The following is a 23,550-nucleotide window of genomic DNA, read 5'->3' as shown; positions in this document are numbered from 1 at the left end:
TGCGTCAGCACACCGATTGCTGCCGGCCCACGCTCGATCGCCGCTATCCGCCCCCCAGACCCCGTGCGCTGCTTGGCCAATCAGTGCCAGGCAGCGCTGAGGGGTAAATCGTGACTCCCAAAAGCCATGGTGACGGGGAAAGACCTCCAGGAACGGGATTTCCTGATCGGAGATCGCCGAAGGCGATCGAAGCCGGGCGGGGGGAGTTCATAGAAGATTTTATTTTTTTATGACAAAAAATAAAATCTTCTATGAACTCACCATACTCCTAATGAATACCTTGGGGTGTCTTCTTTCTAAAATGGGGTAATTTGTGGGGCTCCTATACTGCCCTGACATTTTAGGGGCCCTAAACCATGAGGAGTAGTCTTGAAACCAAATGTCGCAAAATGACCTGTGAAATCCTAAAGGTACTCATTGAGCTTTGGGCCCCTTAGCGCAGTTAGGGTGCAAAAAAGTGCCACACATGTGGTACCGCTGTACTCAGGAGAAGTAGTATAATGTGTTTTGTGGTGTATTTTTACACATACCCATGCTGGGTGGGAGAAATATCTCTGTAAATGACAATTTTTTGCTTTTTTTACGCACAATTGTCCATTTACAGAGAGATTTCTCCCACCCAGCATGGGTATGTCTAAAAATACACCCCAAAACACATTATACTACTTCTTCTGAGTACAGCGATACCACATGTGTGACACTTTTTTGCAACCTAGGTGCGCTAAGGGGCCTAACGTCCTATTCACAAGTCATTTTGAGGCATTTAGATTCTAGACTACTCCTCACGGTTTAGGGCCCCTAAAATGCCAGGGCAGTATAGGAACCCCACAAGTGACCCCATTTTAGAAAGAAGACACCCCAAGGTATTCTGTTAGGAGTATGGTGAGTTCATTGAAGATTTTTTTTTTGTCACAAGTTAGTGGAAATTGACACTTTGTGAAAAAAAAAAAAACAATACAAATCAATTTCCGCTAACTTATGACAAAAAATAACATCTTCTATGAACTCGTCATACACCTAACAGAATACCTTGGGGTGTCTTCTTTCTAAAATGGGGTCACTTGTGGGGTTCCTATACTGCCCTGGCATTTTAGGGGCCCTAAACCATGAGGAGTAGTCTTGAACCCAAATGTCGCAAAATGACCTGTGAAATCCTAAAGGTACTCATTGGACTTTGGGCCCCTTAGCGCAGTTAGGCTGCAAAAAAGTGCCACACATGTGGTACTGCCGTGCTCAGAAGAAGTAGTATAATGTGTTTTGTGGTGTATTTTTACATATACCCATGCTGGGTGGGAGAAATATCTCTGTAAATGACATATATTAGATTTTTTCTCCCACCTAGCATGGGTATGTGTAAAAATACACCCCAAAACACATTATACTACTTCTTCTGAGCATGGCAGTACCACATACGTACGGCGATATGACATGTGTGACACTTTTTTGCAGCCTAGGTGCACTAAGGGGCCCAACGTCCTATTCACAGGTCATTTTGAGGCATTTGTTTTCTAGACTACTCCTCACGGTTTAGGGCCCCTAAAATGCCAGGGCAGTATAGGATCGCCACAAGTGACCCCATTTTAGAAAGAAGAAACCCCAAGGTATTCCGTTAGGTGTATGGTGAGTTCATAGAAGATCTTATTTCTTGTCACAAGTTAGTGAAAAATGAAATTTTGTGAAAAAACAATAAAAATCAATCTCCGCTAACTTTTGACAAAAAATGTAATCTTCTATGAACGCTTCATACACCTAACAGAATACCTTGGGGTGTCTTTTTTCTAAAAAGGGGTCACTTGTGGAGTTCCTATACTGCCCTGGTATTTTACGGGCCCCAAACCGTGAGTAGTCTGGAAACCAAATGTCTCAAAATGACTGTTTAGGGGTATAAGCATCTGCAAATTTTGATGGCAGGTGGTCTATGAGGGGGTGAATTTTGTGGAACCGGTCATAAGCAGGGTGGCCTCTTACATGACAGGTTGTATTGGGCCTGATCTGATGGATAGCAGTGCTAGGGGGGTGACAGGAGGTGTCTCAAGGGGGTGGTTAGAGGGGAAAATAGATGCAATCAATGCACTGGGGAGGTGATCGGAAGGGGGTCTGAGGAGGATCTGAGGGTTTGGCCGAGTGATCAGGAGCCCACACGGGGAAAATTAGGGCCTGATTTGATGGGTAGGTGTGTTAGGGGGTGACAGGTGGTGACAGGAGGTGATTGATGGGTGTCTCAAGGTGTGATTAGTGGGGGGAATAGATGCAAGCAATGCACTGGCGAGGTGATCAGGGCTGGGGTCTGAGGGAAATCTGAGCGTGTGGGCGGGTGATTGGGTGCCCGTAAGGGGCAGATTAGGGTCTAATCTGATGGGTTACAGTGACAGGTGGTGATAGGGGGTGATTGATGGGTAATTAGTGGGTGTTTAGAGGAGAGAACAGATGTAAACAGTGCACTTGGGAGGTGATCTGATGTCGGGTCTGCAGGCGATCTAATGGTGTGGGTGGGTGATCAAATCGCCCGCAAGGGGCAGGTTATGGGCTGATTGATGGGTGGCAGTGACAGGGGGTGATTGATGGGTGATTGACAGGTGATTGACAGGTGATCAGGGGGGATAGATGCATACAGTACACAAGGGGGGGGGGTCTGGGGAGAATCTGAGGGGTGGGGGGGGGGGTGATCAGGAGTCCCCAGGGGGCAGTTTAGGGACTAAAAAAAAAATAGCATTGACAGATAGTGACAGGGAGTGATTGATGGGTGATTAGGGGGGTGATTGGGTGCAAACAGTGGTCTGGGGGGTGGGCAGGGGGGGGGTCTGAGGGGTGCTGTGGGCGATCAGGGGGCGGGGGGAGCAGATCAGTGTGTTTGGGTGCAGACTAGGGTGGCTGCAGCCTGCCCTGGTGGTCCCTCGGACACTGGGACCACCAGGGCAGGAGGCAGCCTGTATAATACACTTTGTAAACATTACAAAGTGTATTATACACTTTGTATGCGGCGATCGCGGGGTTAACATCCCGCCGGCGCTTCCGTATAGCCGGCGGGATGTTGCGGCGGGCGAGCGGTGACAGGCGCTGGCGGAGGATCGCGTCACGGATGTATTATACGCTTCCTATGCGGTGATCGTCAGGTTAACAACCCGCCGGCGCTGACGTCGCGGGTGGATGGAGCCTATTGCCGGCGGATGCGCGCGCATCCCAGCGCGCGATCCCTGGCAAAACAGTGCCCCAGGACCCGACGCCATTCTACGTTACGTGGTCCTGGGGCTGCCACTTTGCCGCCGCCAATATGCAGTAGGCGGTCGGCAAGTGGTTAATGGAGTGGCAGCTAATTTGGCCGCCAGCAATAGCTGGAAGCTGAATTACATCATCCCCTACCATCCATGTCCACCTGGAGGGGGAATAGTAATCCCCGTTGGGACATGCACAGGAACAAATGAACCGTATATTGGCTTTATTTTGCGCCCAAATCTCCCAGCAGCATATTCATAGGTATGTGACAGGTCAGTGTAAGTTTCATGGGTACACTACAAAATCAAGAACCACTAGCTATGGGCTCCTGAACCACTGCTGTCCAAGCAACATTTCCATCCAGCACATTCAACCGATTTCAAATGAAAATAAGTCAATTGGGAATTGTTTGCAACACTAATTTCTAGCAGATTTGATCAAATGACTGAATAAGTTGGATATCAATGGAAAAAATCGCTAAGTATATGGCTATCTTAAATCCTCATGTACAAGGACTGTTGTTGCCTACTGAGATCAGCACTTTATACCTTGGGATAAAGTTTTTTTTTTTTGGGGGGGGGGGGTGAGTGCTGTACAGATGGGTCACTAGTCTGTAGCCAGAGTGATGATATCATGGTATATGGTAGAGCGGGTGGGCTTATCAGATGCTTTACATCAAAGAAAAATGCCCCTTTCTTTTGGCTATAATTAACCATTCAAACATTCCAGTTGCAAATTAACTTAGATATTATTGGTAGATATTTCCGTAATAAGTAGTATTTGTATAACATATCTCATGATCAAAAAACCTTGAAAGAGGGACACTGGAAGTTACAGTGGTTTGCAAAAAGTATTCGGTCCCCTTGAAGTTTTCCACATTTTGTCACATTACTGCCACAAACATGAATCATTTTTATTTTAATTCCACGTAAAAGACCAATACAAAGTGGTGTACATGTGAGAAGTGGAACAAAAATCATACATTATTCCAAACATTTTTTACAAATAAGTAACTGAAAAGTGGGGTGTGCATAATTATTCAGCCCCCTGAGTCAATACTTTGTAGAACCACCTTTTGCTGCAATTACAGCTGCCAGTCTTTTAGGGTATGTCTCTACCAGCTTTGCACATCTAGAGACTGAAATCCTTGCCCATTCTTCTTTGCAAAACAGCTCCAGCTCAGTCAGATTAGATGGACAGCATTTGTGAACAGTAGTTTTCAGATCTTGCCACAGATTCTCGATTGGATTTAGATCTGGACTTTGACTGGGCCATTCTAACACATGGATATGTTTTGTTTTAAACCATTCCATTGTTGCCCTGGCTTTATGTTTAGGGTTGTTGTCCTGCTGGAAGGTGAACCTCCGCCCCAGTCTCAAGTCTTTTGCAGACTCCAAGAGGTTTTCTTCCAAGATTGCCCTGTACTTGGCTCCATCCATTTTCCCATCAACTCTGACCAGCTTCCCTGTCCCTACTGAAGAGAAGCACCCCCAGAGCATGATGCTGCTACCACCATATTTGACAGTCAGGATGGTGTGTTCAGAGTGATGTGCAGTGTTAGTTTTCCGCCACACATAGCGTTTTGCATTTTGGCCAAAAAGTTCTATTTTGGTCTCATCTGACCAGAGCACCTTCTTCCACATATTTGCTGTGTCCCCCACATTGCTTGTGGCAAACTGCAAACGGGACTTCTTATGCTTTTCTATTAACAATGACTTTCTTCTTGCCACTCTTCCATAAAGGCCAACTTTGTGCAGTGCACGACTAATAGTTGTCCTATGGACAGATTCCCCCACCTGAGCTGTAGATCTCTGCAGTTCGTCCAGCACCATGGGCCACTTGACTGCTCTCCTTGTTCGGCCTGAGAGTTTAGGTGGACGGCCTTGTCTTAGTAGGTTTACAGTTGTGCCATACTCCTTACATTTCTGAATGATCACTTGAACAGTGCTCAGTGGGATGTTCAAGGCTTTGGAAATCTTTTTGTAACCTAAGCCTGCTTTAAATTTCTCAATAACTTTATCCCTGACCTGTCTGGTGTGTTCTTTGGACTTCATGGTGTTGTTGCTCCCAATATTCTCTTAGACAACCTCTGAGACCGTCACAGAGCAGCTGTATTTGTACTGACATTAGATTACACACAGGTGCACTCTATTTAGTCATTAGCACTCATCAGGCAATGTCTATGGACAACTGACTGCCCTCAGACCAAAGGGGGCTGAATAATTATGCACACCCCACTTTGCAGTTATTTATTTGTAAAAAAATGTTTGGAATTATGTATGATTTTCGTTCCACTTCTCACGTGTACACCACTTTGTATTGGTCTTTCACGTGAAATTCCAATAAAATTGATTTATGTTTGTGGCAGTAATGGGACAAAATGTGGAAAACTTCAAAGGGGCCAAATACTTTTGCAAACCACTGTAAAGTAAATCTAAAGCCAGATTTTAAATAAAAAAAACAGATGCTCATCTAAGGAGACGTTTAAAAACACACGATTGGTTCACACGATGGCCAGGGGCCCCGGACCCCTCTCACTGGCAGGGGCCCCAAGGCCAACACGCGATACCTGGAGGGGAGTGCAGGTGGGCCTGGACCTCTCACACCCAGGCAGGCACTGGACCTCTCACACCCAGAAAACACACCAACACTGCCTCCATACTGAATGCTAAATCCAACAATCCAAATCCATTGCTTGTGTGTGTTGGATTTAGCTCATCTAAGGAGAGGGAAGGCTCTGGGTCATAATGAACCTTCCTGTTCCTCTCACAGTCCCCGCGTTCCAGCGCTGGATCCTCGGTTTAAAACTCCCACCGTGGGAGGCTTTGCAAGCCCGAGTGGTAACGAAGATGGACGGCTCTGCACTGTACATGCGCGAAATGCAAGACAGCATGCTAGCACATGCGCATGACAGAGCACTCCGGCTCCCGATGACTAGGGATGCTCTTCAGATTCCGCGGAATGGAGATTTGCGAGATTCTGGTCAGAAATTGGCAATTCCGTTCCGTTGAGCCGGAACGGAAAAGCTATAGTGCTAATCGGAAATAATCGGAAATAATAATCGGAAATAGCGGAATTTCTATGCGGAATTCCGTCGAAATTGAAACAGAAGCGCGTAAAAGCTGCATTAGCCAATCAGAAGGGATAGACCCATCACAGAAGCTTAAAACATGATGATTTCTGCATTAAAATCGGAATTTCTGCACCAATTAAGCCTTAACAAAAAACAACCAATCCTACGTTAGCAACTTGCTCCTAGCTACCTATCATCAGCTGTCTTGTATATAAGAGAGCTGTGACAGGCATGTTTGCCCCTGCTAAAACGCCCCATCCCGCGGCATAACGAGGGGTCTTTACCCCCCAAATCCCCCCTGCAAAATCCACGACTTTCTTGGTCGTGGATTTTGCTGCCCCTGTGCGCTTCCGTGTGAGGCAGGGCTATGAGCTGCAGCCCTGCCTCACACGCGTCTGTCAGCGCGTATCTCCGCCTCTTTCCTGCCACTCTCAGCGAAGGAAGACTGAGAGGGGCAGAGGAGAGGCGGAGATTCGCAGCTGACAGCTGTGATGTGAGGCAGGGCTGCAGCTCATAACCCTGCCTCACACGGAAGCGCTCCCCGGGCACCACGGAGGGGATTTGGGGGTAAAGATCCCTCGTTATGCCACGGGATGGCGGCGTTTTAGCAGGGGCAAACATGCCCTTGCTGAATATAAGCTAAAAAAACATTTTTAATCTAGCTTCAGATTCTTTTTAAAGACTGTGTGAGAGAATTAGATTGGTGTGAGCTATATTAGTAGTAGTAGCTAGGTGTATTTGTGAGAGAGTGACAGTAGATTGTTAGTTTGAGTGATAGATTGTAGTGTAGTGTACTAGTAGTTGCTGTGTGGAGAGGGTTAGACAGAGCCAGCCAGGCCGCAGGCTTAGTGACTGTTTGACAGAGCGAGAGAGGTGATTGATTAGTTGAGTGTAGTGCAAGTTTTTTTTTTGTTTTATAAGTTCATTTTTTTGTTTTGTTTTGTTTTCGATTTATTTTCTTTATTTATTTTACTTTGATTCTGTCGCTCATACCCCTTCCCCAATAAAGTTTTTGTCCCCAAAGCAATGGAGCAAGAGCAGCAGCAATTTCCTGCCACTCCTAAAAGAAAATTGAGTGATGGTGGTGTTGGTGGATCACGTGAAGTACGTGATCAGGTTGTGGGTGGCAGCAGCAGCAGGAAAACCACCTCTAGGTCCCATAGCCTACAACTTCTCCTGCTGCTACAAAAAAATTCTAATGACTGCCGTGAAACCACCTCTAGGTCCCATGGCCTACGACAACTCCTGCTGCTCCCAAAAAAATAATACTGACTGCCGTGGAACCACCTGTAGGTCCCATGGCCTACGACAACTCCTGCTGCTCCAAACAAAAATTGTAATGACTGCCGTCGAACCACCTCTAGGTCCCATGGCCTACGACAACTCCTGCTGCTCCAAACAAAAATTATAATGACTGCCGTGGAACCACCTCTAGGTCTCATGGCCTACGACAACTCCTGCTGCTCCAAACTAAAATTATAATGACTGCCGTGGAACCACCTCTAGGTCCCATGGCCTACGACAACTCCTGCTGCTCCAAACTAAAATTATAATGACTGCCGTGGAACCACCTCTAGGTCCCATGGCCTACGATAACTCCTGCTGCTCCCAAAAAATTATAATGACTGCCGTGGAACCACCTCTAGGTCCCATGGCCTACAACTTCTCCTGCTGCTCCAAAAAAATGTAATGACTGCTGTGAAACCACCTCTAGGTCCCATGGTCTACGACAACTCCTGCTGCTCCAAACAAAAATTATAATGACTGCCCTGGAACAGCCACTAGGTCCCATGTAGTGTTGGGCGAACAGTGTTCGCCACTGTTCGGGTTCTGCAGAACATCACCCTGTTCGGGTGATGTTCGAGTTCGGCCGAACACCTGACGGTGCTTGGCCAAACCGTTCGGCCACATGGCCGAACTAAGAGCGCATGGCCGAACGTTCCCAGAACGTTCGGCTAGCGCTGTGATTGGCCGAACGGGTCACGTGGTTCGGGCCCGAACGCGCTCTGATTGGCCGAACGGTCACGTGGTTCGGGTAAATAAATACCCGAACCACGTCATATCTCCGCCATTTCTCTGTGGGTTTAGCTTTGGGTAGGCAGGCAGGGTAGTTCGCCCTCCAGCCACACTAGCCAGGGTCCCCCCCAGTCATTGTGTGTCGCTGCTGGGAACAGTAGTACACCGCTCGCTCAGCCACACTATATATAGCATTGTTTACTGCCACTGTGTACCTCGCTCAGCCACGCTATATATAGCATTGTGTTTTCTGACACTCTGTGTACACGGCTTAGCCTGGCTATATAGCATTGTGTGTACTGCCACTGTGCACCTCGCTCAGCCACGCTATATATAGCATTGTGTTTTCTGACACTCTGTGTACACGGCTTAGCCTGACTATATAGCATTGTGTGTACTGCCACTGTGTACCTCGCTCAGCCACGCTATATATAGCATTGTGTTTACTGCCACTCTGTGTACACGGCTCAGCCAGACTATATAGCATTGTGTGTACTGCCACTATGCACCTCGCTCAGCCACGCTATATATAGCATTGTGTTTTCTGACACTCTGTGTACACGGCTTAGCCTGACTATATAGCATTGTGTGTACTGCCACTGTGCACCTCGCTCAGCCACGCTATATATAGCATTGTGTTTACTGCCACTCTGTGTACACCGCTCAGCCAGACTATATACCATTGTTTACTGACACTCTGTGTACACCACTCAGCCAGACTATATAGCATTGTGTGTACTGCCACTGTGTACCTCGCTCAGCCACGCTATATATAGCATTGTTTACTGACACTCTGTGTACACGGCTCAGCCAGACTATATAGCATTGTGTGTACTGCCACTCTGTGTACACGGCTCAGCCAGACTATATAGCATTGTGTGTACTGCCACTCTGTGTACACGGCTCAGCCAGACTATATAGCATTGTGTGTACTGCCACTCTGTGTACACCGCTCAGCCAGACTATATAGCATTGTGTGTACTGCCACTCTGTGTACACGGCTCAGCCAGACTATATAGCATTGTGTGTACTGCCACTCTGTGTACACCGCTCAGCCAGACTATATAGCATTGCGTACTCTGCCAGTCAGTGTGTATATTGCTGGGATCAGTAATGCTCCACTCACCGCCAACCACTATATGAGCTCACCATGAGTTCCTCAGAGACCTCCGCTGTGAGCAGCACTCCCAACAACAGCAACAGCCAACGCCCCACGCAAGCTATAACATCCACCCCAGCAGCCAGTGGTCAGCAGCAGCCCTCTCCGGAGGAGAATGTTGTGTCCATCGGTCCGTCGCCAGAACGATTAATGAGGGCTGCCATTGAGGAGATGATGGGGCCTGATGTGGAGGAGGAGGTCTGGCTCAGGCCAGCATCCCAAGTTAATGTTGAGGACGATGAGGGGTCTGTGTCTGGGGATGTTGGGGTGGCAGAGGTGGTGGGTGGGTCAGACTCAGGAGAAGAGTTGTATGATGAGGATGATGATCGGGACCATCTGTATGTGCCTCAGAGTCCGACCCCGGAAAACATGTTGTATCGTGTGTTTAGGTACTAAAATCTGCGTTCCCACTTCCCAGTACTGCCCGCAGTGCCCGGGTCCACGGATCCATATAATTTTTTGGGCAGCACTATCAAACTGTGGTACTATGAGTGAGTTGCCATGGTCCTTCTGTGCTGCCTGTCACACTCACCGTCTGTCTGCAGATGGATTGTTCAACACAGCTACGCCATCTGACATGTAGTCCTGGACCTTGACCATCTTCTCCAGGCGATTGGTGTTGGAGGACGTGGAACTGCCCGATTGCTGTTCTGTGGGCTGCTGCATGGGTGTCAGAAAATGTTCCCACTCCAAGGACACTGCCAATACCATTCCCTTTTCGGCACTAGCAGCAGCTTGTGTTCTTTGCTGCCCTCCTGGTCCTCCTGGGTTTGCTGAAGTCAGTCTTTCGGCGTACAACTGGCTAGAGAAGGAGGAGGATGTCAATCTCCTCTCTAAAGTCTCCATCCTCAAGGGCCTGCTGGAATTGTTCCATTTTTGACCTGTCTGACACTTTCTTCAATCAGTTTTTTAACATTGTGTTTGTATAAACTGGGTATAAACCCAGTAATTGGTGTTGTCCAGATTCCAGAATAACGAATAATAATGAATAGTGAATAATGCGCGGGCCGCGTTCAATGCAGTCTAGCATGAATTGAGCCATGTATGGGCACATACATGTATTGAGCCATGTATGGGCAGATGAAATTCAATGTTGACAAATGTAAAGTCATGCATTTTGGTCGTACCAATGGTCTAGCACCATACACAATAAATGGGATACAGTTGGGAACATCAAACTTGGAGAAGGACTTAGGAGTACTCATCGACAACAAGTTAAATAATCGTACTCAATGCTAAGCCGCTGCAGCTAAAGCGAACAAAATTTTGGGATGCATTAAAAGGGAAATAAAAACTCGAGATGCTAGCATAATATTGCCCCTGTTTAACTCTCTAGTAAGGCCACATCTGGAATATGGAATTCAGTTCTGGGCACCACATTACAAAAAAGATATTGCAGTTTTAGAGCAGGTGCAGAGACGAGCTACAAAATTGATACATGGGATGGAAGGTCTCGCTTACCAAGAAAGGTTAGATAAACTGGGTTTATTTAGTCTAGAGAAAAGACGCCTTAGAGGAGATCTAATTAACATGTATAAATACATTAGAGGGCAATATAATAGCTTGGCGGATGAGCTTTTTGTCCCTAGGCCTTCTCAAAGGACTAGAGGACATGAGCTGCGCATGGAGGAAAAACGTTTTAGCCATTTATTTAGGAAAGGGTTCTTTACAGTAAGAGTGGTTAAGATGTGGAATGCATTGCCACAGGAAGTCGTTATGGCAAACTCTATACCTGCATTTAAAGGGGGCTTAGATGCTTTCCTTGCGTTGAAAGACATCCATGGCTACAATTACTAGGTTATGCCTAATGATGTTGATCCAGGGATTTTATCTGATTGCCATCTGGAGTCAGGAAGGAATTTTTCCCATTTGGGGCTAATTGGACCATGCCTGGTGGGTTTTTTTTCGCCTTCCTCTGGATCAACAGGGGTATGTGGGGGACGGGCTGGAGTTGTACTTTGTACTGTTTGAACTCGATGGACGTATGTCTTTTTTCAGCCAAAATAACTATGTAACTATGTAACTATGTGTGCCAGAGAGTCCTGCCAGACTCCTCTGTCTTCATGTTCTTGTAAGCGTTGTGATTGTTGTGATGCACCATATTCGTTACCAGCATCACTTTCTTCCTCTTCTGCTGTCCTTTCCCGCTAAATTGTGGAAGTCCAACGTGCACCGCTCTGTCCCTCGGCAGTGGGGGCATCCAATTCCTGCTCCAAGTCCAGCTGTTCCTCGTCCTGTTTTTTGTCATAGCTGGGACCAGCGTTTCCTGAGGCAGGTTGCCTGATGTTGGTATCATCACGCTGATCGTTTTCATCTTCAGAATCCCCCACTTGCATCATGCCAGCGGTTTCCATCTTCAACATTGATTTCTTCAGTAAACACAGCAGTGGTATTGTAATGCTGACTGTAGAGTTGTCACTGCTCAGTCACGCAACGTGGATTGCTCAAAATTTTAGGGGACTTGGCAGAGATCCAACATGGTGGCCCAATCAGATCCACAGAAGCTTGGTAGCTACTAGCTGCTGGAATGCGCCTCGGCACTGCGCAAAAGCGTGCTAGCATGTGCAGCGTAGAATTCCAGCGCGTAGGCAGGGACATCACCCAGCGAGCGATGGTGCGCTAGATTGAAGCGCTCCTGCATCTCTTGGTGAGTCCTTCAGAAGCGGTACTGGACTTTTAACAATGTTTGTTTTTTTTCCTTCAACAGAAGATCTGCCACGTTGGAGTGAGGAGGACGCCGCCGACCCCGACACCAAGCTGAACCCCGGCGAACTCCAAGCAGAGGATCTTCAGGAACCCTCAAGGCTTTGAGCAAGCTGAGGAGGATCAGCAGTCCCGACGAGACCTCTCCTCATATGCGACTGAGTGCAGTGGAGCTCCCCAGAACAACCTCTCAGTTGTCACTTTGTCACTGGTCACTTTGTCACTTTGTCACTTTGTCATTTTGTCACTTTGTCAGTTGTCACTTTGTCACTGGTCACTTTGTCACTTGTCACTTTGTCATTTTGTCACTTGTCACTTCTCACTTTGTCACTTGTCACTTTGTCATTTTGTCACTTGTCACTTTGTCACTTGTCACTTCTCACTTTGTCACTTGTCACTTTGTCATTTTGTCACTTTGTCATTTTGTCACTTTGTCACTTTGTCACTGGTCACTTTGTCACTTGTCACTTGGTCACTTGTCCAGATGATCTCGGTACACCTCCTGAGATTCAAATTCCTGCACACATTGCTCTGGGATTTGGGTGTGATGAATGATGCATCTAACTGGCCACCGGAGGCAATTAAGGCCTTCAAAACATTGAAAGCAGCTTTCTGTTCCGCCCCCATTTTGCGTCATGTTGAGTTGTTGACGTCATGTTCATCCTCGGCTTCGCCTTGCATTTCAGTGCGAGGTGCATTTTCCACAGAAAAAGGTTGTGAATCCGGGCACAACATTTGTGGCTGTTCCATTGACCTTTCACAGGTAGAAGATTGTGGGGGTGGGAATAGCTCCTCCGAATAGCCCATTGTGTCCTGAAAACTACTCATTGCATTGCTTTGCGCACACATTTTTTTGTCCTCATGCAAGGCCTGAGTTGCACCTGAAAGCGTGGCCTTCTCCTCCTGCGCCTCCTCCTGTTCCATCACGTCTGCTGCTGCTGGGTTAGCGTTGACGCCCGGTCCCTGTTTATTGAACCTCTTATCTTTATTACATTTATGACTGCATGGCGGTAAAAAGCATGCTATCCGCACGCTTCTTGTCCTCATGCAAGGCCTGGGTTGTTGTGTCTCAAAAAGCATGGCCTTCTCCTCCTGCGCCTGCTCCTGTTCCATCACGTGTGCTGCTGCTGCTGGGTTAGCGTTACCGGTCCCTTTTCCTGGAACCTCTTCTCTGTATTACATTTATGACTGCATGGCGACAAAAAGCATGTTACCTGTGCAAAGAAACATGACATTTTCCACATTTAAAAGACAGTTTTTCCTTTGAAACTTTACAATCAATTTTCTCAAAAACTATAAGCTCTTTTTCAAATATTTTTTTTCCTCTTGTACCCACTCCCAAGGTGCACATACCCTGCTAATTTGGGGTATGTAGCATGTAAGGAAGCTTTACAAAGCACGAAAGTTCGGGTCCCCATTGACTTCCATTATGTTCGGAGTTCGGCGCGAACACCCGAACATCGCGGCGATGTTCGGCGAACGTTCGCGAACCCGAACATCTAGGTGTTCGCCCAACACTAGTCCCATGACCTTCAATGTTTCAAAAACGAGGTTTCAAATAAGAATACTAAAATTGTACCACCGGAATGTATTGGTTACGGAATTTCGTTCTGACGGAATTCCGAATTTCCGCGGAATCGGAAATCGCCCTTCCCAATAATCCCTACCGATGACTTCAGAAACCTCAGGCAACGACAGAGAACAGTCTCTGACTGATTGATTGGAGACTGCTAACGGGGGATGTGCAGGAAGAACGGGACCAGGAGAGGAGCAGGAAAGCTCTCAGAGCTCCCCAACCCTCTCCTCAAGGCCCACCAACAGTACTGTTTTTCAGGAAACCACAAACTTTCACAGGTGGGGTAATTAGTGTCTTAGCAGAGCAGATTAACTACCTCTGTGGATTGCCACAAAACATGCACCGTTGGTGGGCCTTGAGGACAGGGTTGGGGAACACTGCTCTATAAGACCCAGAGCCTTTCCTCTCCTTAGGTAGGTATATGTTTTTTATTTTCAACTTGGCTTCAGACTCCCTATAAACACCACAATACTGCTTCACCTTTCAATTATGTCCTGTAGAAACATATTTGCCCAATAACAGAAAGTTTGGCAGCTAATTAGTTAAAGTGGTGTAGAGAAGATGGAGGTGAGCAATTAATACTTAGCCCAAATTCACTTTAAATGAATGCTCACTGAATAGATGACAGATGTTACTTGTCCACAAGATAAATGATTCATTATTTGATCTAGATGCTTCAGTACAAGATTGGTCATCATTACGTTATTGGCAGAAAACATGATTTGCACATTAATAAGGTGAAACAACTCCCGTTTCCTATAAATATGGTACAATCTCCATAACTTTGTGTGTAAGACGTATGACATCCCCTTGTAATGTCCTTGTCAGCAAAAAAATAGATCAGTAAATCAATACTATAAATCTGGAAAGAGATGTAAGTGACAAAGGGTGCTGTGACAACATTATACTGCATGCTAATACACATACTGCAGTCTTGTGCTATTACTTTCTAGAGTGTGAGGTGTTTCCTAAAGCGTGAATAGAGAACAGCAGCCAGTATCATCTATTATTATTATTTTTTATAATTATGCATTGATATAGTGTTGATGTTTTCTGCAGTGCTTGAGGCAGGGACCACACTTGTGAAAAATCATCTGTATTGTTTGGAACCCCACAAATTTATTTGTGCACATTTAAAAAACTGAACACCCAAACTAAGGAGGAAAAATGAGGCAAGCATGTCCTAGCAGCTGTCCTGATGCCCACGGTTCCCCCCGTTCTCCTCCCTGCCCCTGCATTCTACCTAAATGCCCCCCCAGCAGACTCTTCTGGGTCGCCGGAGTCGGGCATTAATGCGCAGTCACTGGCCCAGCTCCTACATTGTGTGTCCTGCGCATGCGCATGCCGTCACGTCTACGTCATGTGCATGCGTCATATGTGAATGTTTGGTATATATCTATTCCTAAAGACCAATTTTAGTTTAGTTATTATGATAGATTAGTAAACCGTGTCTTATTTTCTCCATGCTTTTCATTAATATAAATCATAATATAAACATATTAATGTTATTACATACTTGGATCAAGTTATAAAGATTTTTTTTTCTTTTATAGAAATAAAGTTGTTGTTTTTTTCTGCCTGGTTATCTCTACTCACTGAGGTTTTCTTGCTCCTGGTGTATTATGCATATAATGGTTTATTTTTATACTAAAACATATATGAACAGCAACAACAAGAAATATCCAAACCCTTTGGCTGAAGAGAAAGAACATTTTTAGTTATTCAGTTTCTGCTGCGGAATGGCAAATAACTCTACAGAGAGAAGTGTGATATGAAAGCATTCTGCATACATGAGTGCTTTGTTTCTTTATGCATTTTTCCTTTATAATGTCTCTTTACACCTCGTGCACATCATTAGCTGTAAAGGTATATGCATGACTTGTCAGGACAACTGTGGAAAAAGTGCAATAAAGCTGGCTTTGTTATTTTTGAATATAGCTTGGTGGAGGCTGATGGGTGCTTTTTCTAATAGAAAAATAATGAAAAAGAAAATGATTTACATACTTCGGTTGGATATTTTTCGGATCTCCAGGCTTTATAGCCGCTGATTCCTCTGTGTGACAGACAGAACGTTGGCAAACAGATAAAACTTGGGTGTAAAGAGAATTTCCTAAAGGACTTCACACTGGTTGAGGGCTGAGCACATTGGTTTGGTGTGCTCATGTGCTTATCTTGTAGCATATGTTTTATTTCCCCTGCTGTATATGTATATTGTTTAATAAAGCATACATATTAGTAATGGTATTAGTTCTATTATACTAGCCAAGGCTGTTTGAAAAGATCTCCATTCCCCTTTAAAGGCTTGAGATTGGAGATGGTCAATAAGACAATAAGATGCTAATTCATTAACAAACTGATTTCCCTGTTTTTCAGTCAAATTAAGGGGAGATATTTTGTTTGCCTCTAACAGACAGCCCTTGCATCTGCTTCAGGCTTGCATGTAAATCATTTGTTGATAATAATCCTAAGTAATAATAGGCAACTGTCCCTGCGTACGGTACAGCAGTTGTCTCTGTGTAGCTGGGTCCGTGCTTTTTGCTACTGCGCATGTGCACAGCACGGACCCAGCTACACAGACAGGAGGACAGGGACGGGGCCAGGGAGCCAGGTGGGCGTGTAAGAGGGTGGGCAAGTGTGTGACGGGTGTGTGCGCACGTGTGCGGCAGGTGCGCGCGTGCGTCTCGGGTGCGCGCACGTGTGCAGTACATGCAGCGGGCGGTGGCGAAAAACAGGCTTGGGTCTGCTAGTAAAATAATAAGTTGATACAATGCTTATGTAAATTCTGTATGCTGTATGGTCCACCTTAGTTGGATATAATGTTAATTTGCATACATAAATTGCATAATCCTGCATCTCATTGACCCTCCCCATTGGATTTTAAGTTACTGAGCTCTTACTCATAATAATCCACTCAGTCCTCCTACCTCCAATGTGAGCTCCTCTGAGGACAGGACAGTCAGTGATATGACTATGTACTCTGTAAAGTGCTGCAGAAGATGTCAGTGCAATATAAATACATAATAATAATAGTAATAATAATAATACTAATAATACAGTACAGACATTAGACCAAACCACACTTCAAAAACACTGTACAGGCAAATATATCAATATTTGTCAGGATCATAATCCCTACTAATCCCCACGGATATAATGTACATGATCTAATTTGTAATCTTCAATGCTTCTCATTTTAATAATTTTTGTTCTCTATCTCCTCCTCTATGTGGAGGTTTAACTCCTTCTATAACCTGCAAATTTAACTGAGAGAAGTGATTTTTTTTAGTGTTCTAATGTTCAGAGATTGTTTGTTCGCGTGCATGAAAAAGGGTGCTGTGAAAAAAGGGTCTGTCTGGATAACGAAATGGCGCCAGTGGATAACGAAATCTGATAACGATAAACATTGTTGTCAAACTTGGTTAACAATAAATACAGTTAGAAAAACAGACGGGAACTAATAACGAAAAGATATTAACATTAAAAATTATTAAGTAATTCAACAATATAGCTTAACCCAACCCTACTCTCACACAGAAGCCTCCCCTGGTGGTGCCTAAAACGACCCACTCCCCTGGTGGTGCCCAACCTTAACCATCCCCCTGGTTGTCCCTAACCCTAACCCCCCCGGTGGTGCATAACCCTAACCACCCCCTGGTGGTGCCTAACCCTAACCCCCCCCCCCGTTGCCTAAAACTAACTGCCGCCCGGTTCGTGCCTAACCATAACCACTTCCCCTGGTGGTGCCTAACCCTAACAACTCCCTCTGTAGAAACACCCTTTTATACATAGAAACAATGATATCTTTGATAACATAAAATCTGTACATACAAACAAAATAATATGACAAAAACTATAATGCTGCAAGCTTCTAAAACGATAAAATACTTCAAAAATGTTCTAATGTTGTTAACAATATTTATTGCAGTGCCCTTTTTCCAGCTTTTTTCGCTGTATTAACGATAACTGCATTAGAGTCTATGGCGCGCCCTTTTCGTCCACCCTCAGCCGGCGCCTTTTTTTTCCTGCTACCGTTTGTTTCATATAATGATTCCTTAACCTATTTTAGTTACTGGACATAGTTTCTACGTCCAGGAACCATGCGCGCTCCCGCGTGCTCCCGTGGCCGATCGCGCGCGTGCACGCGGCTCCCGGCCCATGGTTCATTAGCCAGGCAATCAGTGAATCGGGCTATGGTGCCCGATCACTGATTCCTCTCCCCCGCTGAAAAAGCGACAGCTTCTCTCGGAAGCTGCGCTTTTTCTGACTGTTGCCTCCCCCATGCGTCTCTCTAAGCGTATGTTACGCTTAGAGTGACGTCATGTAAACAAACTCATGGCCGCCATCTTGTGGCCAAAAAGTAAAACTACAACTAAAAGTAAAAAAAAATAAAACTAAACACACATTTACATTATAAAACTATTGTTTACATCCCCCCCTCCCAAAAATACCCAAATAAAATGTTTAATATAAAAAAAAAACAACATTACAATAAAACAAAACAAAACATGTAAATATTTACCTAAGGGTCTAAACTTTTTAAATATCGATGTAAAGATGAAATATTTCTATATTTTTTTTTATTTTAACCACTTTGTCCTTTGATACAGTATATCTATGTCAGCTGTGGCTCTCTCCAAGCCACAGCCACGTAGATATACTGACCTGCTTGCAGCCCTGTTGTGCAGGAACAGGTGCGCTTCAGAGCGCACCTCCCGGCACTAACAGCTGCAATACTAATTGGTGAAAGGGAAAATGTTCCCTTGTAGCCAATTAGTAACCCCCCCGCGGATGAACGATCACTGCTGTAGCAAACAGTGATCCTTCATCTCTCCCCTCGGTGGCCAGATCTGTAAAAAAAAAGTATTAGAAAGCAGCCTGACTTACCTTTTCCTGTTCCAGTGATCAGCCTGCAGCCCGAGCCTCCGATCGCCGCTCTGCACGCAGCCCTGTGATGCTGAATAGCCGAGTCCCGGCTTGATGACGTCATCAAGCCGGGACCCGGTAACCGACATCACAGGGCTGCATGCAGAGCGGCGATCGGAGGCTCGGGCTGCAGGCTGATTGCTGGAACAGGAAAAGGTGAGTCAGGCTGCTTTCTAATCCTTTTTTTTTCAGATCTGGCCACCGAGGGGGCTGCCTGGGTGGGGGGTGGGACATCTGGCTGGCCCTTATGGGGGTTGTTGAACCCCTGGTGGGGGGTGGGGGTAAAATGTGCAGCTGGGGGGGAGGATTAAGTAAGAGGGGATGCAATTTTAATTATGTGCATAATTTTATACTAGGGGCAGATCTGGCTATAATGGTGGGGGGGCCCTAATCCAGGGTGCACCCGCTAATCCTGAGGGCTCATCTGGCTATAATGGGGGACCACTATTCCTGGGGAAACATTTAGTTATAATGAGGGGCAGTAATCCTGGGGATACATTTGTCTATCTATACTGGGAGGTGCCAAACAGAGGACACATCGGACTATACTGGGGGTGACGGATATTGGGGACACATCTGGCTATAGGGGGGGGGTCTGATACTCGGGACACATTTTGCTATCTATACTGGGAGACAGAATACTGGTGACATGTTTTTATCTTCTGTGGCACTTTTATTTTTAAACTGGAATTGATAAAAACTGAGCAAAAATGCATTTTTTTCATTTTTCCCCTCTTTTTTCCCATTAAAATGCATAGAAAACTTTTTTGGTCAAGGGACAAAATACCCGCCAATAAAAGTCTAGTTTGTCCTGAAAAAAATGATACCTAGATCATGTAGGTGTCGTGAGTAGGGATAAAGTTATGGCTGATTAAAAAGGGACATAGCTAAAACGTCAAAATTGTTCTGGTCAATAAGGGGAAAACAAGGTCTGGATGCGAAGTGGTTAAACTTGTAAATAGTGATAGATGGAAAACGGAAAAAATGCACCTTTATTTCCAAATAAAATATTGTCGCCACACATTGTGATAGGGACATAATTTTAACGGTGTAATAACCAGGACATATGGGCAAATACAATACGTGAGTTTTAATTATGGAGGCATGTATTATTTTAAAACTATAATGGCTGAAAACTGAGAAATAATGAATTTTTTCTGTTTTTTTCTTATTCTTCCTGTTAAAATGCATTTACAGTAAAGTGGCTCTTAGCAAAATGTACCCCCCAAAGAAAGCCTAATTGGTGTCGGAACAAACAAGATATAGATCAGTTCATTGTGATAAGTAGTGATAAAGTTATAGGCTAATCAATGGGAGGTGAACATTGCTCAAGTGAAAACGACGGAACGCGAATGGGTTATATAGGATTTAGGTGAAGTCATCTTATTCTTCAATTTTTTTTATGGTTTTGGCTACACAACTTAACCCAAGTGGACATTTAATTAAATAAGCTAGATAATTATACATGTATATTTACTTATGCAATTTGTACTGTATTGCATAAGTGAATCTTTGTACTGTAAACCTCCTGCTGCACTGTGCAACAAACGCTCAATGCAAGTGGTTAACGGTTTCTCACAAGAAGAGTAGGACTGTCCCTGCTAGCCCCACAAGTCCAGGTATCTGCCTGGGCTCAGCTGTATACTTGTCCCTGCAAATCACTCAAATTCCTGTTAGTAACACTTGAGATTTCAGGGAAACCTTCATGAAATTATTATGTAGAATTTATAAGCCAAAGATGACTTAAAACAGCATGTACTACAGATGATATACTTTTCCTATTTTTCTTTCTGTCTGAATTTGAGCTTTGTATGTACTCATAACATAAACAATAACAGTGTGCTGATAACATAAAATATGATTTTGATTACCAGAAGACATCAATGAATCCACTAACTACTTATACCTGGAACACACTACAAAATGCTATCGCTAATCGCAGTCGCTGGTGTTTTTAATGAGCAGTTTGTAAGCGATTTCATGAGCGATTGCTGGCGCTTTTGGTAGCGTTTTTAAAAAGTGTCAGCTTTTTGCCAGCGATTGTGTTGCGATTAGCGTTTTTAATTATGATTTGTCCTTTCAATTAATTTAAATTTTTTTACAGTGTGCAGTAATGTAAAAACGCGAGCAAAATCGCTCTGTGTAGGTTTCGGTGAGCAATTACCCTAACATTTATATACTTTACTTTGCAGAAACACTAACACTAATCGCTAAACTCTAAAATTGCTGCATGTCCTGCATTTGCAATTTTGGTAATCGCAATCACTCCAGTGGAATTTGGCCCATCCATTAAGATTAGCTCAGAGTTTAGGTAAATTGCTAGCGTTTTGATTCGCTCCCTAAACGCTCACAAAATCGCTCTAGTGGGTCTGAGCCCTACGACTGTGTTCACACTTGAGAGTAACATACTTTTTTGTCCATTTTACTGCATCGTAAAACTGACAGTGAATGGCTCCTATTTTATATATAGGAGCTATTCACAGTTGGAGTCAGCACCACATCCATCCGATCCATTCTGTGCAGTTCCACAATCATCCTGGACAGGTGGATGCGTTCCACATACTATGTATGGTGGTAAGTTAACGCATCTTCCCTGGGTTCCGACCAGTCCACAGTGTACCATCGGAACAGACACTACACTGTATGCTCCTACTAGCGTTATCTGGCTGCAGAAGTTGCAGATGGGGACTGAGCCTTAGAGCCCTTTTACACTTAATCAGTTGCTCTCAGTTACAAACTGAAAGAAAACTGATTTTCAAAGTAATGCCCATGTTTTCCTATGGCCTCTTTTACACTTAACGCTTTTTAACTGAAATCTTCTTCCCAATGCACTGCTATGGAAAAAACGCATACTAACGCATACTAACGCACACCAACTGATTAAGTGTAAACGGTGGCCTTACTGTTTGCATACACTTTTCTGAAGCCTGATTTTAAGGACCAGATGGGTCTCAGAAGTGACATTACTGTCTGCAAACAGCATGAGTGTATGCAGTTTTATTACCTGTTAACTTTACAGTAATCCCCTACAGAAGTGCTTTAAGCCAATTCACACACAACTAATCATAAAAGCAAGATAACTTTAGTACAAAACAAATATGATTTCATAACAGGAGAAGGATACTCAGCAGTAGAATGATGTGTGATTCTGCAACAAACTGTGCCTGGCTGCTTCCATGGATATAACTCTGAAATAGAAAAAATAATATTTCATTTGTAATATTTTTACCAACATAAACACAAAGCAAAAAAAAGGACAATCTACTCATTACAGACATCTATTCAAAGGAAATGTAAAAACAGCAACATTTTTATTTTCTATGTTTCTTACAGAGAACCTTTTGCAATTGTCCCTTTGTAAAGACTTCTGTCGGAAGCTGACATATTAACTATGCAGAGATCCTTCTAGTCCTGCTGTTTTTGCTTTTTGTGTGTGTACTTTCCATTAGGAGCTATTAAAGTTGGAGGGATCACAATAAAGAATTTCTAAAGTACTGCTCGACCCTAAAGCTGGCCATACACTGGCCCGATTTGCGCCCGTTTCGACAGCAGATTCGATCACTGGGATCGAATCTGCTGCCAATCGTTCACGCTACACGCCGAATTTCGATCCATTTCGTCCGATCCCGTCGATCGTGCCGTGCGGAAAATAACCGTCGATCGCCCGCGGGTAAAGAGCGCATCGCTAGCGGCGTTCGAGTGCCCGACGACCGACGCAATAGAGCCCGCATACATTACCTGCTCCGCCGGCGCGACTCCAGTCTCCCGGTCACCGCTGCTCTGTCTGCGCTCTGGTCTCCAGGTCCGGCATGCCTCACTTCTTCTAGCCCGGCAGGAAGTTTAAACAGTAGAGCGCCCTCTACTGATTAATCTTCCTGCCGGGCTAGAAGAAGTGAGGCATGCCGGACCTGGAGACCAAAGCGCAGACAGAGCAGCGGTGACCGGGGGACTGGAGTCGCGCCGGCGGAGCAGGTAATGTATGCGGGCGGGCGGGGGCAGCAGCAGCAGCACCACCACAACAGATTGTGAACGGTTTCAGGCTGAAATCGGTTCGCAATCTGTTTGCAGTAAAGGCAGCCATACGATCCCTCTCTGATCAGATTCGATCAGAGAGGGATCTATCTGTTGGTCGAATCTGATGGCAAATCGACCAGTGTATGGCCACCTTAAGTGTTTCTAACTGATTTATCCCATTATAATCAAATTATTCTAGTGGTGACTTAAAAAGTTTAAAAGATATCAAGGACACCAGATATGGGGAGACTGCAGTTACCTGTGCTGCACTTCTCTTCTCCTGTGAGGTCAGTAGGTTGTATAATTATGGATATCTTCCAAAAAGCAAAAACATTTAGTAGAGGGTAGACGATGAATACCATCCCAGTGAAATTACACTTTTGCAAGTCTTCAGGTAAAGACATGTACAGGTGAAACTTGAAAAATAAGAATATCTTGCAAAAGTCATCTTATTTCAGTAATTCAACTTAAAAGGTGAAACTAATATATGAAATAGAAGCCATTTGCAGGTGTTTTGGATGAATTAGCTGATTAGAGTCTGACACTTTGAGCCTAGAATATTGAACATTTTCACAATATTCTAATGGTCTGAGATTTTGATTTTAGGGTTCTCATAAGCTATAGGCCATAATCATCAAATTATACCAAACAAAGGCTTGAAATATCACGCTTTGCATGTAATGAGTCCTTTTTATATATTAGTAACACCTTTTAAATTAAATCACTGTAATAAATGGACTTTTGCACACTATTCTAATTTTTCAAGTTTCCCCTGTAGTGTGACATTGTAATTTTCAGGTTAGTAGCTGAGCACTGGAGATTTACCACTGCAAATTCCCAATTTCACAGTGACCTGGATCAGTAACGATGGTT

General features: G+C 44.7%; 1 protein-coding gene across 1 annotated transcript in view; it reads right to left on the bottom strand.

Annotated features, from left to right (window-relative positions):
• The window catches only part of TUSC3 (tumor suppressor candidate 3), a 331,289-nt gene that overhangs the window by 15,191 nt on the left and 292,548 nt on the right, over positions 1-23,550 (bottom strand). Inside the window, exon 7 of the mRNA XM_068268622.1 lies at positions 21,788-21,851. Within this exon, the coding sequence (XP_068124723.1) occupies positions 21,788-21,851 (64 nt within the window). The remainder of the gene's footprint in view (positions 1-21,787; positions 21,852-23,550) is intronic.

Source organism: Hyperolius riggenbachi, chromosome 1 (genome assembly GCF_040937935.1).
Source record: "Hyperolius riggenbachi isolate aHypRig1 chromosome 1, aHypRig1.pri, whole genome shotgun sequence".
Classification (NCBI taxonomy): domain Eukaryota; kingdom Metazoa; phylum Chordata; class Amphibia; order Anura; family Hyperoliidae; genus Hyperolius; species Hyperolius riggenbachi.
Note: the sequence above shows the minus strand (reverse complement) of the source record. Positions and strands in the feature narration are given on the sequence as shown.